The 10494-nt window shown below is 48.2% G+C and overlaps 1 protein-coding gene across 5 annotated transcripts in view; it reads left to right on the top strand.

The window, feature by feature from the left end:
• The window catches only part of LOC116101817 (CD177 antigen-like), a 56987-nt gene extending 46827 nt beyond the window's left edge, over window positions 1–10160 (top strand). The window contains exons 1-6 of one of the 5 annotated variants that reach the window (XM_031385677.1): window positions 5729–5939; window positions 6648–6752; window positions 8055–8195; window positions 8973–9158; window positions 9250–9381; window positions 9688–10160. In XM_031385677.1, the coding sequence (XP_031241537.1) occupies window positions 6689–6752; window positions 8055–8195; window positions 8973–9158; window positions 9250–9381; window positions 9688–9914 (750 nt within the window). In that variant the 5' untranslated portion in view covers window positions 5729–5939; window positions 6648–6688 and the 3' untranslated portion in view covers window positions 9915–10160. Of the gene's footprint in view, window positions 1–5716; window positions 5940–5998; window positions 6091–6639; window positions 6753–8054; window positions 8196–8972; window positions 9159–9249; window positions 9382–9687 lie in introns of those variants that run through there. The other 4 variants (XM_031385679.1, XM_031385680.1, XM_031385678.1 and 1 more) reach the window with 4 other exon arrangements.
• Window positions 10161–10494: the final 334 nt, after the last annotated feature.

The raw sequence follows: 10494 nt of genomic DNA, 5'->3' as shown, positions 1-10494 counted from the left end.
CAGAAATCCGCCTGCCTCTGCCTCCCAAGTGCTGGGATTAAAGGCATGCACCACCACCGCCCGGCCCCTGATTGGTTCTTGATTTGGTCAATAACGAAGGTGCAAGGCAATTGCTGGGCAAAGGGTAAAGGTGGGCCTTCTGGGTTTGAGGAAGAAAAGAAAGGAAAAAGGAGGTCTTTTGGCCTTGGAACAGGAAGCACACAACAACCATGTAAGATCTTGGGTGGCTGGAAGTGGCAGCCCCCGCCACCAGCGGATGGCTGGAATAGGCTAGCTGATACGGTTAGGGCAAGAGATTTTAGGGCAGGAGTGCACAGCAATTGTGCTATCTTGCTAGTTTTAAAATAATAAAACTGTCTACAGTTTTCTGTCAGCAAAGCAAAGGTGGGCAGAGAAAGAGAGCAACCAGGGCAATAGGCTGGAAGCTTGCCAAAGCTAGCTGGAAGGAGTAGGCAAGTCAGGAGTAAGGACAGTGGCAGCCGATCTCAGAGCTAAGCCAGAAGCACAAGCCGTGGTCCCAGAGAAAGGACCCAGCATGTACACACAAAGGAGATGCAATTAAAATGACTCACAACAAGAGCGGATGCTTGAGAGAACAGGTGGTGTTTGGCTAGGGTATGAATATATAAACCAACAGACAGTGGATTATGCTATGTTAGTTTACCTTGCCACTTTTTCCTGGCCATCATTTGACTTAACTTCATAGAGAGAAATGAACCAAAGAACTTCTGGTGGTGTTCTGGCGGCTTCTTGCCACTTCCACAGACTCAGAACTGGCAGATCGGCAAACTCTCGCAGTTTCTTGGGGATCAAACTGTTGTTGCTGATTCATGAATGATGTCTGGGAGTGGATTGAGGTACTCCTGCTGACTCACGTGAATTGAACTGCTGTTGTCCTAACAATGCAAATTGATTGGATTTGCCCCAAAGCACTATTTCTTAAACCGGTCCACATCCTCCTTTGCCCTGTTAACCTTTCTTTTCCACCACCTCTGGTGGGTGGTGGGCTAGAAGGAAGGTTAAAGCATTTAAGTACACTTATCAAGCCTGTGGGAGTGGGTAGTTATCCCCCCAGTCTGAGGAGGGTACACTTTACTCCAGCAAAGGGTTATACTAGGTGGTGATGGTTTGCTCAGCCAGGAACTGCCCCACCCAACAGCCCGGGATGTTGGATGGGGAGTCAATCCCTGAAAGGGCCTACTGGCACCAGACACCCCAAGGCCAAGTTTTCAGCACAAAAGAGATTTATTTGCCCCAGAGGGGCAAAGGGCAGGAAATGAGAGACAAAGACAGGAGATGAAGGAGGAGGGAAAAGGAGCAAGGGGGAGGGGGAAGAGGTGTTTGTCCTGGAGGGAGGGTGGAACAAAAAACTGCCTATCTAGAGGAGACAGATGTGGCCCTTAAGAAAACAGCAGGTTATAAAGGTACAAGGGGAAACTACTGTTGGGGTGAGGAGTTTAATTTTAATTGGGCATGTTAATTAGGGTGGACAAAGGGGGATTTTGATTGCTGGACTTCATACTTTGAGAGCTGGATCTTGGTCATCAGCCTCAGGAGAAAAAAGTGGTCAAACTAAGGGAGTAGACCTTGTTGGCAAGCTTTAGGAATAGAATCTAACCGTTTTTGTTAGATTTGTTTGTTTGTTTGTTTGTTTGTTTGTTTTGCAACAGGCAATAGGGGAAGGACAGGGTCTGCCAGAGGCTTGTTTGTCAGGCTCAATCCTACTAGAGTCCCTTCAACAGCTACACTAACACGGTGTAGGCAAGTAAACCACTCATTTTGTACAGTGAGAACATATCGGTTCTGGGAAACAATCGGAGGAGCTGCTCTCCTACAGAGGATGTGTGATCAACCCCAAGCAATAAGAGGTTGGGAACAAGCTCCAGGGACTTTATGAATGAAAATAAAGACCTGATCACTCTAAGGGACGGGTGAGGAGAAGGGTTTTATTGTAGTTATGAGGGGCAGTGTGGGCAGAGGCTTCTGGAATTAGCCTGTAAGACCCTATTACTGAAGACGCTGTGTGCTGTGACTGCAGATCACAGGAGGACTTAGCTGGAAACTCTGGCGGGCTCCCCTAGGGCCTGGGATCTTGAACTTAGTTTCCCCCTATGAATAAATGGAGTCTGAAAATGAAATGGCAGTATTTAGAACAAGTTCCTTTTTCTTGTTCTCAGCAATAGGAGATGGAGGCAGGATGATCAAAACCTCAAGGCTGTCTTCTTTGGCCACATGGTGAGTTCAAGACCAGCCTGGGCAACATGAGGCCTGTAGTGAAATTTTGGAGTTTTGGTTTCTTTAAAAAACACAGAAATATTATGGGAACAAGTTTTGGTTTTAAGCCCAGATGTGGGATATAGGGCTGCTTCAGACTGTCCACAGCAGCCCAGATGTGGGATATGGGGGCTGCTTCAGACTGTCCACAGCAGCCCAGATGTGGGATATGGGAGCTGCTTCAGACTGTCCACAGCAGCCCAGATGTGGGATATGGGGGCTGCTTCAGACTGTCCTCAGCAGCTGACTATGACTTGCTTCAGGTGCTAGCAGGAACGTGATTTTGCCAGCAGCAGTTAGTTTCTGCCACTGCATAATGTTTGTATTCTGGGGACTTTTCAGAGAGTATATTCTTAATTCTAGGGTCCTGAGAGGCAGGCTGGGATGCTGGTGATTGTTGGTTGCTGAAGGTCACAGTGTGTTAAGTAATCGTGCCCAAAGAAGAATGAAGAAGAAAGTAGACATCCTGACAGCAAAAATCAAACTTGCCCCAAGGAACTCAATGGAACGCCCTTTTTTTCTCTCCTAGTGAGTGTTATCTGGTTGAAAGGCTCAGAAAAAGCTGGGAAAGGTCAAAGAGAAAAAAGAGCCCACAAAGTAACAAAAGGTCGTTACAGAGATCCTGTTTGAAAACAAGTCCAAGCCAGGTGTGGTACAAACCTATAATCTTAGCACCAGAGAGACAGAAGCAGGGGAACCCCAAAAAGTTTAAGGCCAGCCTTTCTATATAGCAAGTTTCAGCTGGACGCACTGGCTTAGACCCCTGCTTGCCCCTGCACAAGCCAGGAGACCGGTCCTCACAGAGAAAACTTACCACCTGCTCAGAAAAAGCTCCAGGCTCAAGTCATCACCGACCACCTCCTCGTTCCCAGCAATGAACCCAGAAGTGCCCACCCAGGGCTCAGGTTCGGACCATGTGTGGGCATGACCCCAGCTCCTAGCTCACACGTCATCACTCCTCACCCGCATAAGCTCTATAAAACCCCCTTGCTTTAGCTGAGACGGTGGAGTTCGCTACCCTCTACCTGTGAGGTCGGTGAACCCACCCCAGAGCTGCCCCCTACTAAAGCTGCTCATATCTACCTCTAATCTTACTTAACTGTCCTATATCTGCATCACTGAGGGAGATAAAAAGCCCATCACCAACCTGGGGACACTCCGAATAAATAATGAACAGGAATCCTCAGACACAACCACGCAATGTTTCCACCGTACAACTGGGACAGAGATACATCACACCAGAATCATGGGAAATATGGCAAGTGGTGACTATCCAATAATTACTTTTAAAAAAAACCCAATTGTAAATCCTCAAAATTTAAAATAATCTTTATGTATAGAAACCAGGTTGGCTCTTCTTTCTGAATATTTAAACATTCACTCTCCTGAGTTAGTTAGCTCCAATAACTGCTGCCCACATTCCAAAGAGAAAGAACTAGAAAGAACAAAAATTAGAGGTGTATTTCTCTCTAAATCCAAAAGACCCCAACACATTATGTTCTATAAGCTGGGACCTAAAAGTATCTGGTCCAAAATTCTTCCTCTTTTCCCTCCACAAATCATACACCTGACAGAAGACTCGTGACTCCAGGATGTCAAATTCTTACTGAGTATTAAGACTCCTGAACAATGTAATTGGAATATTTTGTTCCTTATATTATTAAGTTCTAAATAAACATTTCTGGGAGTCTGGAGAGATGACTCAAGTTGGTAAAGTGCTTACCAGGCACACAGGAGGACCTAAGTTCCAATCCCTAGTACCCATGTAAATTAAGCCAGGCGCAGCAGCAGGTGACTGTACATCCAGTGATGGGTGGAGAAAGGCAGATCACAGGCATCCAGCAGGTACAGTGAGGAGCCTTTCTCAATAGAATAATGTAGAGAGTGAGAGAAGAAAGCATTCAATACAGACGACTGGCCTTCACCCATGCATGTATGGAAACATCTCACACATGCACATGAGCTCCATGAAGCACACATCCCGGGAATACTAAAGGGACATAACAGTATTCCTAGGTCATATAGCTGAGTCACCAGATTTGGTATACACAGCATCATCTGGCTGGAGGGTCATTTTAGTTGTAAGTTCTATATATATAAAACTAAGAGCATCACTGAACCCTTTTCTTGTTATGACATTGTTTCTATATAAAAAAATCAAGCCTGAAGACATGGTCACTCTGCCAGAGGACCCAGGTTCAATTCCCAGCAAAGGATCCACACAGCAGCTCAAAACAGTGTGTAACTCAAGTCCCAGGGTCTCCCATACCCTCTTCTGGCCTCTGCCTGTACCAGGCACATGAGTGGTGCACAAATATACATGCAGGCAAACACCCATACACATGGTAAAGATAAAATAAATACTAACCCACTGCATCATGTATATTTACCTATGTGACAACTCACAAAATATAACAAAGTTGATGCCTCCTTCCTTCCAAGCAAGGAGCTGGCACCCATGTGAAACAGCATGCTCCCCTCTGAAGCCCCATGTGTTGCAGCTGTGCCAAAGGGCAAAGCATCAGCACTCTGAGAGCCTGGGGGACGCCTGCCTGCCCTCGGTGGTCACTGCACCATTCACATCAGCAGCGAGTCCAGCAACACATATAGACAGCGTGCTGTGTGAGGTGCAGTCCTAAGCGGCCTCCCCCTACATATGTAAATGTACAGCTTGGTCTTCACATAGGTCCCGAACAACTGGAGCAGGGGCTGTCCCTAAAGCTGTTGCCTCTACGTGGGATATTAGCTGGACTGCCTTGTCTGACCTCAAAGGGAGAGGAAGAGCCTAGCCTCCCAGAGACTTGAAGTGCCAGGGTTGGAGGGATACCCAGGGGGGTCCCCACCCACTCAGAGGAAAAGGGGGGGGAGGGAATGAGGGAAGAATTATGAGAGGGGATGGCTGAGGAGGCAGTGAGCCGGATGTAAAGTTAAAAAGAAAATTTGTGAGAATGAAGTATATTACATGAACTTAGGAAAATTTTCCAAGTACTCTAATTACTATATAAATAACTCATATATATAAACAAAAGAAGTGAGAATCAGGGAGATGACTCGGCATATAAATCCATCTGTCACCAAGCCTGACACCCTGAGTTTGATGTCTGGGACTGACATGTAGAAGAAAAAAACTGACTCCCCAAATTGTCCAATGTCGTGTGCAACTTGACACATGACATCAACACACAAGTACATAAAATCAAATGTAATTTTTAAAAAATTCTTATCTGTGTCTAATCATCTTTCCAGGCATAAAGAGGATAAACATCTTTGATGGCAATCTGTGTTGTCACCCGCTCCCTGCTCATATGTTCGACATAGAAGCATCTCCAGTGACAGGACAAACAAAGTACGTTCCTCAAAAAGCCTGCCAAGATACCACGTGACCTGCGATTCGGTGACCTCAGCAGCAACCGCCAGTGACTTAGAAGTCATTTTCTGGGCATGCTTGCCTTCTGAGGCGTGCCGTAATTGGCTTCTATGCAGACCAATGAGATGCAGCGATTTCCCATGCTTACCCAATGAAGCCTTCCAATGTTCTCACCAACCAATGGGACTTCAAGACACTTGTCTGACTGAGGTTGCCATTTTAGGCAGTCTGAGTCGCGCATGTGCAAAGAGGTTACTTCAGACCGCATCTGGAACCGCCTTCAAAGCCCAAGATCCTGGTGAGGATATTTTGGTGCCAGAAAGAATTTGCTGCTTACTAGGAAAAGGAGTAGTAAGAGACCAGATCCCCCAGGCCTGAAAAAAGAGCCAGTGAGGATTAGCAGAAAAAAGGAAGAGGAAGGGACTGCGTGAATCTTCAGTTTGAGAAAGGTGGCTGCGCCTGGACACCTGAGTTTGATGAAGGGAAAATGGATATCCAAGTCTTAGGTCTGAGGGAGAACTGGGCCCTGGACACCCTAATCTGAGGGAGGAGGGCTTTGCTCTGACTGGATTCGTTCCCTTGGTTTTTTGAAGAGTGCCCAGTTCTGGATTGTGTGTCCAAGGGTAACATTTGGAGTCTGGCCATATTAGTGAAGGAGAAGGCCGGGGTGTATGACCCTTCACGGTGCAAAGGATTGTACTGAGGCCTGAAGAAGGAAGCTGGGCGACTAGAATCCTGGGTCCTGGGAGTTGGGGCTGTGAGAATGGAACCTAAAAGCCACATTCCTAGGACAGACAAACCAGGGCCTTCAGAATTCCAGTTGTGGTTGTGGTGGAGCTGCGTCCCGAGGACAGAGGAAGATTCTGTGTGGGCTCTGAAGTCCTGACTGAAACTTAAATCAGAGGGCTCCAGGCCTTTTGTCTTATGATGCCTAGAACTGTCCCTGTCTAGAAAACAAGGATTAACCCCTCTCTGTCTGGTTGAATTGACTCCTGTAGTTTATCAGTTTCCAGGTCCTGATCAGCTCTTCCCAGCCTCAGAGAAGCCATGAGAGCCTGCCACATCCAGTATGTTCTGCTCCTCTCTTTGCTGGGCTTCTTCCCCCGCTCAGGTGAGGATGTAGAAGAGCAACTGGCAATCATCATTGAGTGTCAGAATGCTCTACATTTCATTCAGTGCCCCTTAATGGATTGAAGGAGAAAAGAGTTGCAGACATGGAAGGAGGAAACCATGTATGTGCAAAGGCCTGAGAAGGACCTTGTGTCTGGACACACCTAGCTCTCCTGCCCACTGTTGGAGACCAGCACCCTGCCCACATTTTCAGGCAGGAAATCAAAGATTATGTGTCCCTTGTTCCATCATCAATATTGGGTGCCTACCCTATTGCCCCCTGTGCTCCTCATCTTCTTGCCTTCCCCTGAGAAGTCCTGTCACACTAGAATGTGCCTCATCCTCCTTTTCTTCCCAGACCCTATGTGATGCCCCCTCACCTGTGGGACTGTATCGGGGGCATAGGGACAAAGAGGGATGTATACAGGAAGACAGAGGAAGGCTGAGCCACACAGGAGCCTGGGGGCCATTCTAAGAACTCAGGTTTTTAGGTGTATCTTTATCACATTTAATTGTGTATAGGCATGTGTGTGTGTGTGTGTGTGTGCCTGCAGGAGGGAATACTTTTGGGGAATCACCTCAGCTCCTGGAAGGGCAGTGAGTGCTCTAAGCACTGACACATCTCTATAGCCCATTAAGGTGAAAATTTCATTCTAGAAAACATGGGGACCTACCAGACATTTCTGCCTCATGGCTTCTCAGATAGCCTGACCTTATTACCTAACCATTTAGGAGTATCTATGGGTGCTGGGGGTGGGGGGTAACTACAGTGGAGTAGAAGCGAAGGGAGATCAGAGAGACCCATGACAGGTTGAGAAAGGCCTTGCTGTCATCTTTGCTGGCTGGAAGCATTAGAGCTGGGGACTATGCTCAGGATCTGCAGAAACTGTGCAGAGTAAGTCATGGGGTTTCCTGGGGACTGCATCATGGGCTGCAGAGAAAGAATGAATGAGAATGGGGGCAGAACTGCAGCTGGAGCAACTGGGGGAAAGGAGCCACCTTTGAGGAAGATGGGGAGGATGTAGGTGGGGTGGAACAGAAAGTGCAGGTGTGGTTTGCAGGAGGAGGGCAGCTGAGAAATGAGTAAATAGGCAGCCCCCACTATGGGCCACTGCAAATAGTGGGAGAACTTGGAGGTAATGAGTTCTGAGTTCCACCTTAATGGAAGACAGCGATGCCACAGCCATCCTATGTGATTCGGAGTCTGATTCAGAATGCGATGGCCTCACTTAGCCCAGAAGCTGCAAGGACAGACATGGTGGGCTCCTTAACTCTCACAAACCCTGGATTTTCCTCTCCACAGGTACTCTGACCTGTCACAAGGGAATCATGATGAAACTTGGCAGTGGCTTCAGTAAGACAGCAGTTGAGTGGAAATCATTTGAGTCCAAGAAAGGTGAACCTAAGGAAATATGTCAGGAGACACTCCTGCTCATAGATGTAGGTGCGTGCTCTCAGCTGGAGGGACACACTCCCATACCAGGCTAGGCCCAGGATTCTATTCCCTGCATTTCTGCCCATCTGTTCACAAGCCTGGGACGTCCTGTCTCTGTGACTTGTTCTGCTGAGCTGTGATAAGGGTATATACGGAAGACCTGTGCTAGTTAAGAGAAAAACCCTGACCTTGAACCCTTGTACCACACCAACTGGGTGTGGTACTGAGTGCCTGTAATGCCAGCATGGGGCTGTGGGTGGAGACAGTCAACTTCATCTGCAGCAACCTTGGGAGTTCAAGAGCAGCCTGGACTAGAGGAAACTCAGGAGGAGAGAGGGAAAAGGGAGGGAGGGAGGGAGGGAGTAGAAGGAGGGAAGGAAGGATGGATGGACAGAGGAAGGATGCATGCTAAGTGCCTGCGTTGGGTTCTGCTAAGCCTGAGTCCTGCAGGGAAGTGGGAAGGAGAGAGAAGCAGAGCACAGGGAGCCAAGTGTGGTCTGGAGGGCAGAGTGTAGAGAGAAACCCAGCAGGGTAGAAGAGATCAAGGTGAGGCTGCACAGGGGTTCGGTGTGTGTGGAGGGGCCTGGTAACAGGATCTATATGGGCAGAGCAGAGGGAGCCAGGTTTGGACTTCATTCTGTGGCAGACTGAGATCATGATCTGTCCTGCTGCCACTGAGGATTGTACTGTCCCTGAGAGAGAGCATCAAGGGACCCAAGAACTGGGCATCCAGTTCTCACCCTCCTTTCTGTCCATGAAGAGCCCTCACTCTGGTACCCCCCTTAGGTAATAAATCTCTCCTATTGGGGAGCAAAGGCTCCAGCAACCCTGGGGAAAAGAAGACCAAAAATATCCAGCTGTTTTCCAGAGGACCTGGTATAGTGGCTGCCTCTTATGTCCACTTCTGTGACACTGAGTTGTGCAACAACGCTAACAGCACCAGTGTCCTACTTGACCCCCTGTCACTTGCAGGTATGTGACCAAGGGACCCACCACTTGGGGGTGAATAGCCTGTGGCTGCAGCTGAGAGCATGCCCTACAGCCCCTTCTTCTCTCTCCTCAGACTCCCCTGAGCTGGGAACCACCCAGTGTCCTGTCTGCTTGCAGTTCCAGGGTTTCTGCTCCCACAATTCTAACTTTGTCTTCTGTCCTAAGGGCACTCATTGTTATACTAGTGACTTGACACTCCAGGGAGGTAAGGGTTGAAGGCGGCATCCCCAGGATGAGGAAGACTGTGGCCATGACTATGGGGGTTCAGGGGGAGCGATGAGGACTCCTGGCTCTGAGGGAGGTGTGCCTAGTTTGACTGCTGTATGAGGAATACATTTGGAGGCTAGAGCCCTGGGTCTGAGGAAGAAATCCTTGACCTGGACCAAGACTCTTGGGTCCACATGAAGAGGGCTGGAGCCTAGACTCCTGGGTATGTGGTTTCTTTCTTTTTCTTTCTTTCTTTCTTTTTAAGCTCCTGACACTTACCAGTGATTTGATCTTTATCTTCTAGGTGAACTCAATACCACTTTTAGCATTGATGGATGCCTGCTATCACCTGACAAATTCTTATTGAAAAAGCAAACTTCAATTGGGATTTTTTCTGCTGTGGAACTCTCTGTATTACAGAATGTGGATTCACTCTCACATATACTTATTCCTAGCACCCTCCTGACCTGGATGTTAGGGCTCAGGCCTCTTCTCAGCCCTTCGTTTACAGAGATCTGTCCTCTCTCCTGAACCCATTTCCCAGCCAATCTTAATCCCTCTTGGCCACCCATACCCAGCCCTCCTCTTACTTCATAACCCAAAGACCTGACACTGGGCACTGTCAGCCTGCGCTGTCGGGTGCCCTCATCCCTCACCCACACACCTCTGCCTCCTCATGTTTAGATATGGGAGCCACTGAACTCACCTGGCTCCAGAGCAGACAACCACACATTGACCACACGTGTGGAAAAATAAAGTTGCTGTTGTTTCTACAAATACTGGCTTTCTCTGCATGAGGAGAAGAGGGCACACAGTGGGTGAGTCTAGCTGCCAAGGCCTGGTTTTCATGGTGCTGTGTGACCAAGCTTTTCCTGGGGACCAAACACTAACATCCACTCACCCCACACTAGGATTCCTTGACAGGGCAATGTATGAATACCACCAAAGCCCACCTTGGTAAACCATGAGGTTTGTAGTAGAGTTACTTCCAGGACTATGCATGGGTGAGGAGTGACTTACAGGAGCAGAAATCATCCAAACACAGCTGCTTCACCAAAGCTTGCCCCACCATGAGTGACATGAGTGACAGCTCACAAACCTGGAGCACCCT

This window comes from Mastomys coucha, unplaced genomic scaffold (genome assembly GCF_008632895.1).
Source record: "Mastomys coucha isolate ucsf_1 unplaced genomic scaffold, UCSF_Mcou_1 pScaffold21, whole genome shotgun sequence".
NCBI classification, from domain to species: domain Eukaryota; kingdom Metazoa; phylum Chordata; class Mammalia; order Rodentia; family Muridae; genus Mastomys; species Mastomys coucha.
The sequence above is the reverse complement of the archived record's forward strand: the minus strand, read 5'-3'. Positions and strand labels throughout refer to the sequence as shown.